Source organism: Apaloderma vittatum, unplaced genomic scaffold (assembly GCF_000703405.1).
Source record: "Apaloderma vittatum isolate BGI_N311 unplaced genomic scaffold, ASM70340v1 scaffold14760, whole genome shotgun sequence".
Lineage (NCBI taxonomy): Eukaryota > Metazoa > Chordata > Aves > Trogoniformes > Trogonidae > Apaloderma > Apaloderma vittatum.
Genome location: NW_009695114.1, coordinates 1 through 19,247, shown reverse-complemented (window position 1 = coordinate 19,247; position 19,247 = coordinate 1). Strand labels below are relative to the sequence as shown.

Here is a 19,247-nt window from a genome sequence, read left to right as displayed (position 1 = left end):
CCGCAGGACTGCATTGCTCCTGCTCCCACGTGGGGTCTGGCTGCCTGGGAAATCCCCCCACAGGGAAGCCGAGACAGCTGACTTGTGCCGGAGGTTACTGGGACTGCAGTTTTTCCCCATGCTTGTAGTTACTGCCCGGGGGGGCATTCTGGAGCTATCCCATTGCTTTGAGCTGTCAGTGCAAGTCGAGTGCAAGCCCTGCTCATGTGGCAACATCTAGGGCAAACTGGAGAGGTACAAATTGCTTAGGAAAAGAAAAATGCAGAGAGCTTTGCAAGGGGAAAGCTAACGTTTGCTGCTCTAAAAACTGCTTCTTTCTTCACTACAGCTTGCACTGAGGAGCCCATCTAACCAGTCTCACCAGCTGCAATTGCCTACTGGGTGTCTCGGGCAGGCACTGGGAGGGTGGCAGATACGCAGTGCTGGGGGAGGCGCAGTGCTTCTGCCTTCAGGGCGTGGCAGGGGGTCCAGACTACGCAGTGCTGGGGGAGGCGCAGTGCTTCTGCCTTCAGGGCGTGGCAGGGGTCCAGCACTCTGGCTCTTCCCCGTTGCAGGGATATGGCTTGGCTTTGTCCTCTGACCCAAGTCCCTAGCTTTGTCCTAACCTCCTTGCTTTTGGGTTTGGTGCTGCTCTGCAGGTCATGTCCGTCTCACCTTCTTTGGCCAGTGGACAGAGGTGGAGCCCCAGTGCTGCAGTCAGGCACGGGAAAAACTGTACAGTGCCCCAGGTAAGAGACATTCTCTGTCTTCTACCCAGTGCCACTGACCAGGGGAAGGAGGGGGGAGCTTCTGCAGGCAGGAAGAAGTGCCCAGCACAGTGCAGCCACTGGTGCTCCTCGCCTTCAGCTCTAACATCTCTTTTGCTCTTTCTGCAGAAGTGGGAGGGATCACAGAGGCCACCGAGGCAGCTGACTGCTGGAGCTTTGGCTCTCTCCTGTATGAGCTGCTGACAGGAGTGGTAAGAGGCAGAGGAGCTGTGCAAGGAGAGGGGGAGAGGAGGTGACACTGTAGCGTAAGTGTTTCCTGCTGGCATCTCAGTGCTGGGCCAGGTTGCTTCAGGCCTGTGGTTCCTAGTACCTGTGCCCAGTCTGTGGGTGTACAGGGCCCCAGGTTTTAAATGCTTGTGTGTGGGGTGGGGATTGTGGGGCAATGACAGCTCAGCAGTGTTCCTGCACTCCTCCGTGTCTCTGCTCACCATCACCTTCTGCCTCCTGCAGCCACTGTCCCAAAACCACCCTTCAGGGATTCAACCTCACACCCAGCTGTACCTGCCAGAGGGGCTCAGCCTGGATGCTACATCGCTGCTCACCGAGGTGAGGGACGACTTGGGTGGATGGGAAGGAGGACATGGCTGGAGGCTGGCAAAAAGGCTTTTCCAGTGTCCCCATCTCCCCATCCTGTTGTCCCATCTCCTTTCTCCACAGCTTCTGCAGTACAACCCGAAGCGGCGCTTGGGCTCTGGAGGAGGTGGCATGGTGAAGCTGAAGTCCCACTCCTTCTTCAGCGGCGTCCCCTGGAACAAGCTGGTGGGCTAGGCTGGCTGTCCTTCCTGCAGGGAGCCAGCCACAGAGCCACTGGCCCTGCCACTTGTGACCCCAGGTGGCACTGGTAGCTCTGCCTGCTGGCAGAGGGTTGCCTGCAAGGACTGCTTTGGGGTGAGCTACACACGAGGACTCGTGGCCTTCCATGTCCTTCAGTCTCTGCTCGTGTTTGTTGGCGTCTCCAAGAGAGGAGGCTGTGGTCTGAGCTAGGCTGTCTTCTCCTCTAGGGCCTCCCTGGTGGGAAAGAGAGCCTGGCTGTGCATCCCCATGGAGCAGCTCCTGCTCTCCTTCTGGGGCAGCCCTTGCTGAGCTCAGAACCATGCCCTGGGATGCCCTCCCTATAGTTTTTAATCTCTGCTGCTATGACCATGATTCCCTCGCCTATTTTTTTGTGGCTTCCAAGTGCATCTCTGCTGGGCCCCGCTGGCTGGTGCCTGAGCCTGGGGTCTGTGCCCATCCCTGACTTGCATGTATGTGTGGGCAATGCCTGCTTTCAGGTCAAGATGGGCAGGAGCCCTCTGCGCTTCTCCGCCTGGCCCTCTGAAAAAAAAAATAAACCACTCATCGCTTGCAAAAATGTCTTTTTGTTCTGAGCTGGACTGGTCAGGCCTGGGCCAAGAGTGCTGAGGGAGGGAGAGGCTCAGATAATTTTTCTCAAACCTGCCTGGGAGCACTGGGTTGGTGTCAGCACCCTGCAGCCAAAACCCAGAAGGTGGCACCAAGTGCCTGAACATCTCCCCTTGTGCCCCTGCCTGCCTCATGGCCTCTTGGGTTTGTACTGCTATATGGCTGCAGCTCCAAGTTGGGAAAACTGCACCGCGTGCCTCTGTTCTTCCAGTCTTGACTTTTGTTGTCATCACCCATTCTGGCTCCAGCCTCCTGTGCCTTTCTGCTGGCAGGCCAGCAGCCCTGCTCCCTCATTGCTGTGGTTTGAGCATGGTTGTCCCTGGTAGCCCACACAGTGAAGGTTTAAAGGGATGAATCCTGAGAGTCAGCACAGATGGATGGTGGATAAGGGTAAATACAGACCAGAATGGAATAAAATGCATGAACTAAAGGTGTCTGCTAGCCCAAAGCAGAGGCTGCTGTGCTCATTTGTGCAAGTCAAAGCCATAGGCTGAAGGATTGAGCAGTATGAGCGGTGTAGTTTTGGGCCTCCTCTCCCAGCACCCCCATTGCTCGCTCATGCCCAGTAGTAAGGAATTGCTGGCATCAGTGACACTTTTGTGGCTGGCCGGTCCCAGCTCCTGCTTGCCACCAGCTCCAACACCCTGCTCTTTGCTGACAGTCTGGTTCTCAGGTAGCAGCAGGAGCACTTGTCCACCAGAGGGAAGCCAAGCCCAGGAGAAACTAATCTTCCACCCCAGAAAGGGCAGGGAACACCTCAAAAGACTGCAGAAAAGGACTTACCAGGGCGCTGACCACTAATGCCACAGCAGGCCAGGCAGCACAAGCAGCGAAGCCTGGGACTTCTTCTCTCCAGGGCAGCCTGCACTGGCTGAACCCTCCAGCCACAGGTTGGCCCCCAGCCTCTGAGTCTTGTGATTTGGGGAGGTTCGGCAGGACCCACCCCATGGGCCAAAGACACAGCGTGGCTTCTTGCAACACGGTGCCCTGGGTGTCACCCAGGAGGGTTAAAAAAATGTGAGCTTCAAGCACAGCAGCTGCACAATCCTCGTCAAGGCAGATTAAATAAAGCAGTTTGCTAGACTGCATCATTTTAAGAGCTGGACCGTACATTCACTCCCTGAGTAGTTCAAAGGCCTCATTTATTGCAGGTCCGGACAGAATACAGGCATTGCCCTTCCCCAGGCTCATGTACAGAGTCAAGACGGGGCCCTGTGTATCGTACACCAGCACAGAGGGCTGGGTGCTAGCAGCACTGCGGAATCAGAACCTTCTCCTTCACTCCCATTTGTGCAAGAGCAGCTGGACTCCTTACCCTTCCTTTACAGCACAGGGCAGGGGTTTCTCCTCTCCTCCTTACCTTCTCCCTTGACCAGAGACAGTCAGAAGAAAGCTGACTCACACACCGGTTTGTCCATAGCTACCAGGAAGCCACAGGAATACAGTACTAGGAACTGCTCTCCCTCGTGCCAGCTGTGAGTGCAATTGTTTTCTGTTAAAAGGGGCTGCCTCTTTCACTCGTAGCTGGGAAGAGCAAACCATTCTCTGAACTTGATGTCAGAGCTGGAAAAACCCTGCCACAATCCAGTAACAATTTCGTATTGTTCCAACAGAGACATCTCCCCGGGGAAACGCTCTCACCACCACAGACAGCTTTTGCTTTACAGTTCTTTGGTCTTGTCTCATTTCTCCCTCTGCAACCCCTAACGGCCTTTTCCCCAACTTGCATGATTTATACCTCTCCCCCTGTAGCAGGAAAAAACCACCCAGTTCCACACCTGTACTTTAAGAGTCTGTCCTAACTTCCTCTCTTGGCCATCAGGCCATTTAGCAAATGCTGAGATTTCCTTGCTGGCTGCAACAGTTCTGCTGCCAGACCAATAAAAAGATGATTTCCAGCCCTGAAAACCTCATTTTTGCTGGGAAGAGCCAATTCTGTGCCAAAGAGGGTTTGAGAACAGCCAGAGAAGCCTCAATTTAGTACCACCAGCAACAGGCCCAGCTCCCATTCATTCTTTTCGCTCGCCACCAGATGAGAGGCTTCTTATGCTACACTAGGGATGCTGCTGATGCCCGAGTCCTTGCCCAGGAGCTGCTGCTCACCCCCTCAAGCACACCCCCACCTCGCAGTCATTGCCCAGTTTTATTTCATTTAAAATTCGCTGTGTTAAATATTTTAGTTACAAGTTCTGTGTAGAGGGTAAGAGTAATAGACTCTGCAGGCACTAGCAACCCCCTCACTCCCCAATACATGTGTGCGCTATCAGATTAAGGACTGCCCCCCTCCCCCCAAAACCAGCAGCCTTGGGCTGGGATATACATTAAAGACGTGGCCCTCCCCAGCTGTCTCACTGCTGGTAGCGGGCCAAGCCCTCGCACGCAGGAAGCCAGCAGTCGGATCCACCATCAGGGAGCTGTGATTCCAGGGCAGCTGCTGGGGGCTGGTTCTCACCCCTGTGTTGGGCGTACAATGGTGAAGGGGTTGTGTCCCGCCCCGGGAACAGTGCTACCTCCACAGAGGTCACAGCCTCCGCCCACCCGGACAGGAACATTCATGCTGCAGTGACCGGGCTGGAGAGAGACAGTCTCCAGGGGAAGGCAGGGGAGCTGCTACCGCCATATTCTGGTCTGTGGAAGGAGTGTAACTATGGCACTGCCTGAGGTGTGACACCTGCCTCAAGCCCTGCTCTGACCACAAACCCCTGCTGCAAGCAGCCTGGGGGTCCCCAGACTGCCTTTTAAAGTAGACAAGAGTAAAACAATTTCAAGCAAAACAGGGACAGAGTAGTAGCCTTTCCTCTCCTCTCCCTCCCAAGAACCTCAGTGCTAGGAAATAAAGCTGAACCCGCCTTGGAGCGGCAGGGAGGAGAACCCTAGCACAGCAGCAGCAGGCAGTTTCCAGTGGTATAGGACAAGCTAGAGGTGAGAGTTTGGTGCCGTGAGGGAGAGGTGCAGACAGCTCTGGAAAGGCAGTGCCATTCAGTGGTTGGCCCACTGCACAGCAACCCTCATGAGAAATTGAACCTTCATTAAACAGAATAGGAAAGGAGGTAGGAGCTATCCCCACAATTCCCTCTGGGACAGCTCCGATCACAGCGGAGGGAGTGAGACTGGAATGACCCCTGCCAGTTCCTGAATGCCCTGCATCGCCCCTGCTGGTGCTGTGGCCCTGCCCTGGGTGGGTTGTGTGGGGGTGCGGCTGCTCTACAGGTCGAGCAGCAGCACGCGGGGATCCTCCACCGCTGCCTTGATCTTGCGCAGGAAAGTCACTGCCTCTCTGCCGTCAATCAGCCGGTGATCATACGTCAGCGCCACATACATCATGGGCCGCACCTCGATCTGAAGGGCCGAGGAATAAGATAGGCATTAGTGAGCTCAGCCCTACTGCCTGCACGATGCCCTCCTGCAAATTCAGACAAGACCTGGCTTTTTGCTATCCGGAATCCAGGGCTCAGGCCCTCCTGGATGTGCCCTGCCTGGCAAGATTACTCACTCACCCAGGCACTCATCACCACCCAGGCTGGGTCCACACCGCACAAGACTAGGTCCTTTTCTGGAGCTGTTCTCTGTCACAAAGGCTACAGCTTCTCCCTCCTTCCCATGCCCAAGCAGATTATCCAGCTCTTCCCTTCATTGACAGGACAAGGCCCCCTGCACACCTCGGACAAGTACCAGTGCCTGGTACCAAGCAAAGCTGCCCTACACCCGTTAGTCTGCTCCTCTTTCACAGTAAAGCCTTTCAGAAGTAGACACCAACCCTGTAGAAAAAGCACATGGACCACGGTCCTCACCCCACTGAGCCCTCCCCTCTCTTCACTGAAACCTCCTGCGCAACTCCACCTACCTTGCCTCCCACGGCCACAGGCCTGTCAACGATGGCATGCATGCCTAGGATGGCAGACTGGGGCGGGGTAATGATAGGTGTCCCAAAGAGCGACCCAAAACCCCCCCCATTGCTTATTGTGAAAGTGCCGCCATCCATGTCTTCAATGGCCAGTTCGTTCTTCCGTGCCTAGGAGAAAAGGTAAGGTCTTAGAAAGCCGCGCAGACCACCAAAGGCAAAAGACAAGAGTTTGGACATTCATTCTCTTAATGAATAAATGCCGATGGCAAGAGCTTCACCTATTGATCTGTTCAACTGGAAACCAGTATGAATTGCTTGCAAATGTATCCTGTTTTTAAATCTGAACATTTATTGGCTTTGGGAAAGGTTTCTTTGCCTTCATTTCCAACTCCTACTTTTGCAGGAGACAGACACAGGGACTTATAAGACCAGTGCAGTTCGGCCTTGGTCTCCAAAGTTAAAGGTGAAGACACATCATGTCACTAATGCACAGTTTGTGGTCTTCTGGAAGAGCAACAAGTAGATGGGCCTGTCCTGTAAGGCATGGGCACAGCTGCAGATGTAACTGGATCACTCTCCACAGCACAACTCAGTGTGTTAGAGGTCAGAGAAGATGACACAGAAGGACTGAATCAATTCATGCCTATTCAGCTCCCTCAACTCTTGCCACTCCCCCCACCCCTTTCCAGAAAAACCTCCAAGTTTCCTTACCTTCTCCCCCAACTCGTAGATAGCACGCTCTATGTCAGCAAAGTTCATGTTTTCTACGTTCCTAACAACAGGGACCACAAGGCCCTAGGGAGAAGCAAAGTGTGCAATCAACAAACTCATGGCAGCGACACACAGATAACCGCTGAGGGGCAGGAGCCCAGCAGAGCTCCTGCCTCAGTGCACAGCAGGTGGCTGGCAGAGCTGCCTCGCACCCTGGCAGCCTGCTGGGAAACCTGGCACGACACACACCAAGGGCCAACACTGTAACGGAGACATCATCTTTGCTCTTGTAAGCCCATCCCATAAAATCAACCAGATCTGTCTGTACCCCCAGCTCCACATCCATAGATGCAGAGTTCAGCTGCCACTTCTTTCTCCATGAGAGGAGTGGAGTCCCTTTATGCTGGTTAGCCAAAGGACAGGACATGCAAAGCTTTCTGTCTGCGCCTATGCCACATCCTCATGGCTCCCTGAAAAAAAGGGTTTCCCTACCTTGGCCCTACTCGTTAATCACAGAGATCTATACAGACCTTGTTACTACATGTCCTAGTATAGTGGCAGCAGATTCTTGGTCCTCCACCTTCTCCCCAAACCCAACTCAGTAATTGTAATAACAATTTATCAGACGTCTCATCGTTAAGTTTCTGCTGCAGCAGAGCTGAAAGCTGAGTTCACTTGCAGTATATGACCATCCCAGACCTGAAGCTGCAGGAAACATGGCCAGAGCATCCAAGATACCCACCCGGGGAGTTGCTACAGCGACACTGATGTCCACGTAGTCCCTGTACACAATCTCTTTGGTCGTGTCATCAATCACTGTAAGGAGAAAAAAGCTGTGTTAGGCAGGCACTACCCAAGGTCAAGGGCTGAACAGGCCAGAAGTAGCTACCAAATTGTAACAGCGTGCTCATCTCTAGCTTATACATAACTCCAGAGAAGAATGAGTCCTCACTGCACCTTTGGGAGAAGCACCAGGACAGACAGAAAGGAAACACAGTCCGGATAAGTCAGTCCCCCATAGACATCCCCTTATTTATTCTCTTCTGGGTTTTAGCAAGCATCCCTGACACCACTTGGGAATTACATCGCACCTACAGCAGCTACCTCTACACCAGCAGGCTCTGCCCTCTGTGAGATACACACGCCTGGTCCCTGCCCCACTCCCACTTAGGAAGGCTGCCCCCTTCCTAATATGGCCCCGCTTGGCAACCGGTCCTCTATCTACGCAAGTGGCATTAGCAAAATCAGCTGCAGCACACAGGACTGTGTCCCTTTTTCTTGTGTATCTGACTTGCTTGTGCAAGCTATTAGCCCTGTCATGGACTTGGTCGTCTGCTTTCCTTCACTCTGCCATGTTCACTGATGAGATGTGCCACTCACCACCGGCAAGGGTCACTACTCGCCTGCATTCACAACGGGCTGGTCCTGCAGAGCAAAAGCTGCAGCTTTCACAAAAGCTGACATGAACCCTAGCTTCAGGTTGTGCTTCTTCAGGAAGGGATCCTTGTGTACAGCTCTCATCTCCCGGATGTTGCTGTAAAACATGTGTTAATGCTGGTTAGCAGGAAGTCCAAGAAACTTCTGTATCCCTGCTCTGTCCATCCCAAGATCTGCCCATTTCAGGCTAATACTAGATGCTGTGGAATTGCACAGTCCATCCCTCCCCCCTCCAGAGACCCTGAGTCTTTGAAGAGACAGTTTCAGCAAGGGCCAGGGGTCTCCATGGTTTAGAGTGTTTGTTTTCCTGCGCCTAACCTTGTTTAGTGCTAGGATTACCAACCAAAGACATTAGTGCCTCCCAAGACACAAGGACTGCAGCAATGGGGACGAGGTTTGCTATGAAGCTGGCTCGTTACGGCTTCCTCCTTTCAGACGCTGACCCCCGCGGGAAGCAGGAGGCCCCAGCGCAGCTCCTCACCAGTCAATCTCACAGCAATCCATCCAAACCAGATTACCAGATGCAATAAGAGCCTGAGGCCAGCGTAAAGTGACACCTCAAAGAGCCTCTGAGAGGAGATAAAGCTGCAGCACTTCCCCTCCAATCAAGACTATTTTGCCAACCTTATTGTTCTGAGACCCAAATATTTACATGTTTCGTCTTAAGGAGCAGAATAGGATTTCACAAGGCAATTTGATTTGGGCACAATTTCCCCTTAATGCACTGTAACATAAGCTGCCCACCTTCCAAAGCCATTAGTGCATTCAGTCTGTGCAAACACTTGAGTCAGGAGACCCCCACTTCGGCCCAGAGCCGATGGGGAAGGATACTGGTATACTGGTTTGTCTCTGGAAAGCTGCACCATCTGACAGCAAAGGCCTCGGAGCTATGTGATGCTCACCTGAAAGGCTGATGAGCCCCAGGGAACCACCTCGTTGGAATCTAAATATGCCGACCTCCAAAAACAGTAATCTGGCGAGGTGGCAGAAAGTAGATGCTACATCTTGCTGTCTTTTAACAGCCACTCTACAAGTGACACCAGTCACTCCCGGTCTTCAGCTCAACATCTACCAGTCCTTGACCAAGAACCACACAGATGAGGAACCCCTTTTATAAGCAGAGGATGACTCCCAAGAACAACAGGCCATTAGAGAGCCATGCACCCCTCACATTGCAACACCAACACGGCCCTGATGAAGCTGTGGAGACGGTGGTACACACCTAAGAATGAGGTCCCAAAAGACATGTTGCCAAGCTCTCCAAAGAGAATCAGCAAGGGCTTCACTGCCTGCATCTCATTCTACTCCTAAAGGGTAAAAGAGGTCCGCTCCTCACCTCATATCGATCTCATTAAAAGTAGTCAGCATGGCACAAGTATTCTGAGCCTCCTTCAGCCGCTGAGCAATACGCTGACGCATCCTATTCATTTTCACCTGAAAATTGAAAAGATATAAGCAGAAGTTGTCTCAAGCTCATCCAAGGGGCAAAACGCACAAAAACTCCAAAGGTCCTTCTTCTTGTCATCTGGCTGACTAGTAATAGATGCCTAGGGCCAAAGCTTTCACTCCGGGTCTCCCTGTTGAGCCGATCTCACTACAGAGCTGCCCAGCTCAACACACAGGTCGCTTGAGAAGCAGTGCTGACACACATTACGCTATTGCTACTTCCAACCTATGTGTTCCTCAGGACCTCCAAGCATGCATAGGTTTCCAGCATGAGGCTAATGTCAAAAGAGCAAGACTGCTAAGAAAGCACGCTGCTCAGCCAAGTTCTCTTAAGAATGTGCAAGGCAGTGACAGTAGCCTCAGCCCTTTGCTGAGGGCTTGTGGTCAGACCATGTAGATCACACTGAGCCTTCGGTTCCCATCCAGCAGAGCTCAAGAAAAGACTTTTGACTAGAAAAGACCTGTGTCAGATCAGACCTGGCTCTTCCTCCACCCCAACCCTAAGTGGTGCCCTCATGTAGAGAATTTCCCCATCTGTCACAGCTCCACTGAGCTGAGTGTGAAGAGGCAGGCACGGACACATGCGGCAAGCTCAAGGCTTAGGCCAGAACAGATTGTTACCCGGCAACGGAAGTGCTGGCAAGGCCCCTATTCCCACGGCTTACCCTGTGCTCTGATCTGGCACCTTTGCTGGGCACTGCCTCCCCATTTTTTTTCGGGGGGGCCTGCCGCTGGGGCTGCAGCCGGCTTCACCGCAGACACTGAGGGTAAAGAGCACATCAGTCAAAAAGGAAAGCCAGGGCTTGATCGCAACGCTCTGCAGTAGAAAAAGGTCGTTTGAGTTCCTTGCTCAAGCTCAGTGTGGAAGCAGCCTTGAACTGGGCTGGGCAGGTTCCAGGTGTAGCTGAGGACTGCAGTCTGGAAGCAAGCAGGCCAATAATGCAGGGAGGCCTTCACCATCAACACCAGTCCGTTCGCCATCTTTAACCTTACACACTCTCCCCAAGGAAGAGAGGCTTGAAAACAGGAGGAAACGGCTGTTGCCTCACCTGGTTTGCTGTCGATGGGCTGAGTTGACACAGGCGGCACTGGTGGCATTGTAGTGGGAACTGGTGCTGCAGCAGGGGGAGGAGGAGCCGCAGCTACAGGTTCAGGGGCTGCAGGAGGAGGAGGGGCTGCTGCTGGTTTGGCCTTGGCAGGAGCAGCTGAAACACAAGGAACCACAGTAAGGGCAATGACATCTTCCACAGTCAGGGAGCTCCAAGTCCAACCAACTCGATAAAAGTTAACCCTCTGACAGTGCTCTCAGCGCTACTGAACTGACAGGAGGCACCACAAGAGGATCCCACGGTGAAAATGTTTTACTCATTGATACCCTAGATCTCCTCAGGGTGCAGGAGACTGGACGCTAAGGAGAAAAGGGTGGAGAAGGGAGTTATACTGGGGGAATTCTCAACTTATTTTAGCTTAGAGCCACAACCTCCTTCAGAGGGACTAAAAGGAAAGCTCCCCCGCTCTGAAGGACTAAAATTATGCTTTTCTAATGGACAACAAAACAGCAGTATTTTCCTCTAAATGCCTTGCTTCCATCTTCAGGAAAAGATTGGTGGAAAGAGGAAAGCCTGTGCAAGTTATACATGCCTGTCTTACCTCCAGTTTTCCTGAGTTTGAACAGAGGTGTCCCCCCTTCCACTTTGCCACCATCGGGTACCAGAAGGGCTTCAATCACACCAGCTGCTGGGGCTGGAACTTGCACTGATGTCTGCAAAAAGGAAAATCTGTGAAATTCCCCCAAACATTGGACAGAGAACAAGTGCCCAAGAGAAGATGCCAATACGCGCAGACACACGTTGTAATTTGGCACAGACAACAGTTCTGTCTCGCACCATTTGCACCAGTTTTCACACCCTCAACTGCGATTTTGTGCCAATACTTAGAAATTCTAGGAGATGTTGGCAGTGTAACATATAGCTCGACCTTCCTGTTCCAGGGTACCATCAAGAATTGACCCCCTGCCAGCACCTTCCCGACAACCACACTGGAAGTAGAACTTGGCAGGGAGTTTTAGCAACAACTTCAAAGCTTTAGAGTCCTCTAAGAAGTGAATAAAGTTAAAGGCTAAATTTAAAACAATCTGAAGACATTCTATGGCTCTGTAGATTTCTCCTCTGTTTAAACACAAATAGGTTTCAAAGCTTAGAGCACCAAAATTGGAAGAAATGGAATTGTAGCTCCAAACATCAGCACCACTGACGCTTTATCAAATATATGAGGAAGGAAGAGTTATCAAAGAATTCCCCCTGAAGGCAGAGCCAGCTTTCACACTAGATGAGAAAAGATTTTCTCCATGAAGGTAGCAGGAGACACAGGCAGAGCCTGTAGGCTCCAAGGACCCTCAGCAGGAGAGGAGCCATCCAGGGTACCCGCTACAGAACTAGAAAAAGTTTTGGTCTGGAAAACTCCTACCTTGTCTGTTTCAATCTCACACACCACTTCATCTTCTGCCACTGTGTCTCCAACAGCTGAATGATAGATATGAAGACCACTGTGAGGAGGGAGGTGTGCTCCAGCCTCCCCTCTTAACCCACAGCAGTCTCCCCCACTAACCCGGAATTTTCTCACCCCAGGTCTCCACAAGTTCTAAAGAAAAGTTCAGCTCAAGCAATCAATCTAGTGCACAGTCCGAGTCTGATTCCAGTTTAGACAGCACCCTTCACCCAACGTCACCCAGGACAGAGAAGTGCTGAGGCAGCAACTGCAGTCCTTACCCCTTAGGAGAACTGCAATTAACTGCCTCATCCATTACAGGCTGGAAGGCACAGAGCAGGCTGTCAGCCAGTGAGCTACAAGCCATCCCCAGGCTGTCCACTACAGCAGCAACCGTGCTGAGAATTTCAGAGAAGAGGGAACTGCTTACCTTTCTCCCACCTGACATCTCCTTCTGTGACTGACTCTGCGAAGGCCGGTGTGTTCACCGTGACCACATCATCCCCTGTGTGAGAGACAGACAGGCGTGAACACGTTCAGAGCTCAAAAGTTACGGTGTTGCTTCATTCTTGTCATCAGGACTCTGCTAGAAGGGGCAGGTCAACAGACACCAAATGTTGGCCTTCTCCTTGCTTCAGCACTGATTAATATTTAAAGACAAGAGAAATTTCCATCTGACTGGAAGTCACATTGTGACAGGAACAGCCAAACAAAATCTTTAGGTCTCCAGGACACAAACCCTCAGCTATCCCTGAAAGTGGGACAGCAGTGGGCCTAGACCAAGGATGGAAGAGGCAGCTTCAGGTGTTGCCAGGACAGCAACAGGTACCATAAGAGCCATCCCGCTGACTCCTGACATTTACTTACTACGTACTGCAGTGGTTCTGAAGTAACGGACAGTGAAGACACTGGAGCTATTTACTCTGCAGAAAGAGAGAAGGATATGAACACAGAAGTATGTTCCTCTGCAGGCTGCCAGTACCAAGCTCAAGTAAAGAATTTACATTTGCTTAACTGATCAGAAAGGCTGCTCAGCTGTTCTCATATACTTGTTCCAAGATCTCCTACTTACTGCTACAGCTACAACAATCCGTCTAAGAAAGGAAACATTACAGCTTACCATCACTAGTGCTCTCAGAAACTCAGTGAGAATCGACATTTACGGAATTCTGATTTAGAGAGACAACCCAACAGAACTCCTGTGGTTTAAATACCAATAAAAGGATGACCTAGTCTGCCCAAGACTCGTGCAGTAACCATTTTTTATCTCCAGGTCAGGACTGTCATCTCTACAGAAGTTGCTAGATTGCTCAAAAAAAAAAAAAAAAGAGAATGCGCCATAAATTGCCTATAGCAACACCTCCAAGAAAGTTGTTTCTCTCCACCATGTCCCTTGACAGGGAGCTGGCAATCCCAAGTGTTCCACAGGATGTCTTTTATACCTACTGACACCACATTTGGGAACCTGAAGCAAATGTGCTCTAGCACTTCTAACACAGGCTACTTGGTGCAAACAGACCAGCATTTCAGGCTTTCATAGATGTGTTCTTAAGGTTATTTCCCCAAATACATTTTTACAAGATTGCCTCAGCAATGCAGACTTTGCCACATGAACAGCAGCAACCTGAACTACCCCGTTTCTCCTGATAGAAATCCTACCAGCAGGCCAACATAGAGCAAATAAGACTTCTCGTCAGATAATCAAAGGGTAGCGATCCATTTTTCACCAGTCCTGACCCTTCCCTGCCTTGGTACCCGGTACCTTGGTACAAAGCATACTTTCTTCAAGCATGCCATAGCTCCTGACCTGCAAAGCCTAGGTTTTGTTAGGGCTAGCTTCGTGCTCCTGCCAAGTGCACAGGGATTTTTATGACAGCCAACCATATTCTGCCTCTCAGCCTCCAAATCTTAGCAGGTCTAGAGCAGTCTCAGCTTTTCCACATCACGGCTTTCCTGGGGATACTTACACAAGCTTCCTGCTGTTGGTGTAAGCCAGTCCCTGGCTCCCAGCCACACCTGTGAATGAGAATGGTGTTACCCCACAGGAATGTTATTCAGCCCTCGAGGTGTCCCTGTCAGGTACCTTGAAAGAAGCTCAGGGTCCATAGCCATATGCAAGCCCCTCGGTGCCACCAAATCTGCCCAGAGCTTGCCAAGGACAGCGGTCTTCACTTAGATTTATAGAGATGGGAAAACCAGTTATATCTTGACCTCAAAGCTCATAAGGGTAACTCTGAAAAGGGCAAAGCAGCAGCTAACCCAGTCACAAAAAAAATGGGAAATAGCTGCGAGGAACACCTCCAGGACTGCTAAAACCTCACTGCTGCTGAGTTAGACTCAGCAACACAAAGGGTTCCTGAAAGGAGCAAGGCATCAGTCACTCAAGAGGCACCCCCAGGAAGCCTCACAGGCACATGGATGTGTAAGGAGGAAAAAAAAGAATAAGAACAGGGTGTAGGGCAGAGTAGCAACCCACCATCATCCCGCTTCTCTGCCCATCTCCTTCCCAAGAACACTTCTTTACCAAAACTCACAGCAGGGAGGTATTTGCATAACTTCTCAGTTTCACATATCCCACAGTCACCTTTCCACAGTGCTCACAAGCCCTGACACTGCAATTTTTACTACAAACTGAACTCCCGTCCTTTCCCTCTTTGAGGACACTGGGTAGTTTTTCAGACTGATCTTGAAGAGAGTTGGTGTAGCCATTAGAGAACAATGATTATCTCGATTACACAATGCCAAAAGGAAGAACCATTTCCCCACTTCATTTTTTTTTTTAAAAAGCTATACAATTTTGACACAATTCTCTACTAAAGAGATGATACTGGAACTCTAGGAACCAGAAAAGGTAAGGAGATTTAACTGGTTTCTCAAGGTGGAATCAGAAGCAAGTGATGTAATGCTATACAAACACAGCACAGCTAGAAAAAACAGAGCTCTGGGAAAATCCAGTTCAAGCATCAAAGAGGAGTTCACATACTAGATTTGACATGTCACTTAACATTTATCCATCATTTTCAAAGGAGTTTATTAGAGAGCTGGGCTGTGCAACAGCATGTGTTTGAAGCACTGCAGTGTCTGAAATACACTCCTGCTGCTGTGAAGTCTTCACCAGAGCCAAGGGATCAGGCAGCATGTACATTAGGCAAGGGAGGCACTCACACAGAAACACAGCTAATTTTACAAATTGTTTCTTCATTACTTGATTGACAGAAATAAACCCCAATCAAACCTATTACCAATGTCCATCACCAGCTCTGTTCTGTCTAGGTAGTTTGAAATTAAATAAAAGCCTAAGACTCACCGGACAGAGAGCATCTTGCCAGAGTACAGTTCCCCTGTCAGAGAGAAGAGGAACTATTAGTACTGCAGAAAGACAGACCCACCCCAGGACGACTTTGGTTTTCCCAGAGCCCTGGATCAGAGACTGGACCCACCATTCCCACGCTCCAGACTGCAGACACGCTGCTTTCCCTTAGCGTGCAAGAATGGGAGGTGTGAGAGCATCTACACCCTTTGCTTTGCTTTGTCTCTTTCCGGGATGCCTCCCTGTGGAGCGATGTTAAACCTGATGCACTTGGTCGTCAGTTGTGGCTTCAGCGGTTTTGACCTTCTCACGCACATTTTCCTCTTTGAGAGGGAACAGATTTTTAAACTCATTCACTAAAATTTCTGATGAATGAGAAGGTCAAGGGTAGCTACTGGATATGATGAAAAATCATCCCATGATGTTTACTCCTATTGTCATGAACGCAGCATCTGTTTGGGTTTTTTTGTCTTTTTTTGTTCTGTATTTTGTTGTTGCTTGTTTTAAGGCTACAGAGCCTTTGAACTCCAGAAGGTCAGAATTTCCCTTGATGGTAAAATTTCTACTGCCTTCAGTGAGCCAGGAATTCTACTTTCGGGTGAAGTTTCGCCTCATAACCGTGTAATCATTGACTGCACTCCTAGCTCAGCATAACACTCTACAAAAGTAAAACACGTTTCAAGATATTCCAGTTTACTTTCCCTAATGTTACTACACACTTCTCTAGCATCGAACCTGCAGATCTGGAAAACCTAAGAACTGTATAAAAGCTACAGGAAAATATGACAGTAAACGTGACTAAAATGCAGTTGACTGGTTTGGAACAACAGCTACTCCGCAGCTCAAAGCACCCTTGTCCAACAGCTAAGGTAAGAGGTAAAAATTAGATTTCATTCACATCTTCAGTGTCTGAAGGGAAGTTTGCTTATATGCCCTGATTTCAGCTTCAACAGAGCAAGCAGGGTGGAATATAACTGATCTTAAATATCAAAATAATTTGTGAAGCTGTGCGCGATAAGACAATGGAGACATCAAGGGCGAAAGAGATACTTAAAGCTTGTCACATCGTCTGCAGGACCGAGCGCTGCAGCGTGCAAAAATACATTCAGTGAACACTTGCTATTGTCAAAACTACTAAGAGGCCTAGATTCAGCACCTTGGCAGTTTAATTAACCAAACTGATTGATGGATTTGGCTTCTCAGATATTAACATGCGGTCAACTCAATGATCGACGGGTACTTCAACAGGGTTATGATTGTTGAGGACACGGGCAGCCAGGCTGACCTACTGCTGAGCTGGCCAGGGTCTGGCAGAGCTCGGTGGCTCCAGCACAGCACCATGCAGCTATCCTGCCCACTGGGCCACCACACGGATAAACGGTTCTGGACCGACCTCCCTGCAAAAGTGGCTTCTGGCAAGGCCTGCCGGAGCCCCTGCCTCAGGTCTGGCTGGAGGAAAGAAAGCAAGGAGGCACGGTACAGACTTTGCAGAGTCATCGTGAATGCTACAACACTTAATCTCGGTGCAGCACCAGAGCCCTGCTAACTCAGATCAGGTCTATGTAGAGCTTGCCCTAAGCTGGGACCAGTAAGACAAATTTCAAGATAACTCTGCTTGGCCAAGCTCCTGAAGCACCATGATCCTCAGCGCATACGTTACTTCCTGTATTGATCAAATTCTTCCCGCTTTCTGTAGCGTCCCTGGTAACACAATCACAAATAAAATATCAAGCAACCTGAGCTCCTCTCTGCCCTCTTAATGTTTTCCTGGGTGTTTCATAAAAAAAAGTGGCAAAGTTATTACTAGCATCCCAGACATAACCTGTTAAGAGGTAAAGCCCCAGACTGAGGGCTAAAATAGCATTTTCTGAGGACCAGTTTACTCCAAGATAGTAAAAAAAAGACAACAACAAAAAATTAGAAGGCCTGTCCTAAAATAAACTGTTGTTAGAAAACATATCTGCAGCTCTCTTCCGGGAGAGCTGTCAAGTCTGTGTTCCACAACTGCTGCAAAATTAAGGATACTGAGACTCCCTTTGTCCCGTGTCCAGCCTTTAACAACAGCAGCTCGGACACACACATGCAGCTCCAAGAGACACCTGACAGGGTTATTTCCTGTCCCCTTTTTCCTGAAGGAATCACTGTGATTGCACCTACTCCCGGTATTGTCTGGCTAAACCCGCCCTTTACCTGATCTTGGAGCTTCTTCGGTGAAAATGCCAACATTTAGGTTCCGCTAGCTGACTCTAGCATTTTGGGTCACTTTAAAGAGACAGCTCTGACTTGGAGAAATAAGTCTTGGTCTAATTAAGTAGTGACTCATGTAGCAAGTCATTAATTTTTCCCCCTATGTTTCACATGACTTCTCAGAACTGTTTTTATAACTGTTATTACACCAAATTGACCCTGGCACACAGTGTCCCAGGCCACACCTTTCAAGGAGCTGTCACCTTCCAGTAGGTCACTGCACAGTGAAATAAATTCCGGAGCACACCAGCTAAAGTCACAGCCTGTCTACCTACAGATTTCTTCTCCGACAGCGGCAATTGGGACCAGTTCAGGAAAGGACACGAAAAGAACAGGAGGGCACAGTTAATTTCAACAGAGGCAGAGCAGAGGCCCAGAGCTCTGACAACAGGCAAAGCAGCCACCGGCTCTCCAGCCCCAGCCTCTTCAACACAAATGCTGCTTTAATGACACAGATGAGCAAACCACTGCTACACACAAAACCCCGCTGCGCGTCTTTGATAGGTTTTAACACAATTATATATGGCATGGCAGGGCAGATGCTAAGATGGGATGGAGATAACAATGCTGAGTGGTAAAGGATACTGTTACTAAGACGACAGGCTGAGAACTCCTCTAGCGTGCAGGGAGGATCAAACAGTGAAGAAAAAGTTCTTACAAACTCTTCCTGAGATAAAGAGAAGGACCTGATTCTTGAAGAAATGAAAGCAGCTCCTGATCAAACCAATCCTCTCTCAGACTTGCTCTTCTCTGGACTTTTTCAGGTCATCCTTCAACAACTGCCCACCCTCCCCCTCAACAAGTCTTACACTCCCAGATGCAGACTACTGATGTGCATTCATGACTTCTACTCGATATACGAATCCAGGACCTTTTTCCCTTTTATTTCTGTACCCCTCAGCAAAACTCACTTCCCATATCCCTGTGCAAATGGAAATCAAACTACTAACACCATCTTGATTTTTAGTATACCTGACAGGTTAACTAAAATTATCTCCTCTTCCTAGCACTCAGCTGTAACCTCTTGATTTGCAGACTACTTTTGTAGAAGGTTTGAATGCTCCCCCTGGCTTTCCTCTGTGTTCCACAGCACCGCTGACAGCAGACAAAGCTTAAGTATTACTAAAATGCCACTTAAATAAGCTTGTTTTAAACTACTATAATCAACATATAACCACACACATGCATAACAAAACATAACTATATGGTTAGTTACAAACTGTTTATGCTGTAGTTTTATACATGTATATATATACACATAGAAATCTGTTTGTAACACCCACAGACAAGGATTTAATGTACAACAGCCCTAGGAGGAAGCGTAACATAATTAAATGTCCAACATCGCAATTAGCTGTCAATGCTTGCTTGCCTGCATTCACACGATGGCTAAAATAAAATCCCAGGCTCTAAGGCTTCAGGTGGGCATCTGGAAGAGAAGTGATCCTCTTCCTCCTGCGGGTGTGCACATGTACGTATGCCCGTGCACTACCACAGTTGTAGGGACGCACACAAAGCTGTGCGCGTTTGCTGTCTGAAGGGACGATGTGGCCAGAGGTCAGCAGGCGGCAGAGCCCGGCCGGCCAAGCGCGGCCCC

The 19,247-nt window shown here is 49.8% G+C and overlaps 2 protein-coding genes across 2 annotated transcripts in view; one reads left to right on the top strand and one right to left on the bottom strand.

Annotated features, from left to right (window-relative positions):
• Positions 1–1,535, top strand: part of RPS6KL1 (ribosomal protein S6 kinase-like 1) — a gene marked incomplete at its 5' end in the record, with an annotated part of 7,265 nt that extends 5,730 nt beyond the window's left edge. Inside the window, 4 exons of the mRNA XM_009870081.1 lie at positions 639–728; positions 876–958; positions 1,218–1,313; positions 1,425–1,535. Of these exons, the coding sequence (XP_009868383.1) occupies positions 639–728; positions 876–958; positions 1,218–1,313; positions 1,425–1,535 (380 nt within the window). The remainder of the gene's footprint in view (positions 1–638; positions 729–875; positions 959–1,217; positions 1,314–1,424) is intronic.
• Positions 1,536–4,801: 3,266 nt separating this feature from the next.
• Positions 4,802–15,437, bottom strand: DLST (dihydrolipoamide S-succinyltransferase (E2 component of 2-oxo-glutarate complex); the record flags this gene model as incomplete). The annotated part of the gene is given in 15 exon segments (XM_009870068.1): positions 4,802–5,507; positions 6,013–6,180; positions 6,724–6,807; positions 7,466–7,539; positions 8,127–8,257; positions 9,497–9,594; positions 10,272–10,331; positions 10,333–10,367; positions 10,656–10,811; positions 11,257–11,368; positions 12,073–12,128; positions 12,524–12,598; positions 12,961–13,016; positions 14,061–14,109; positions 15,401–15,437. Coding segments are annotated over 15 exon segments (1,326 nt in total), but the record flags the coding sequence as incomplete, so codon positions are not given.
• Between the last annotated feature and the right edge of the window lie 3,810 nt (positions 15,438–19,247).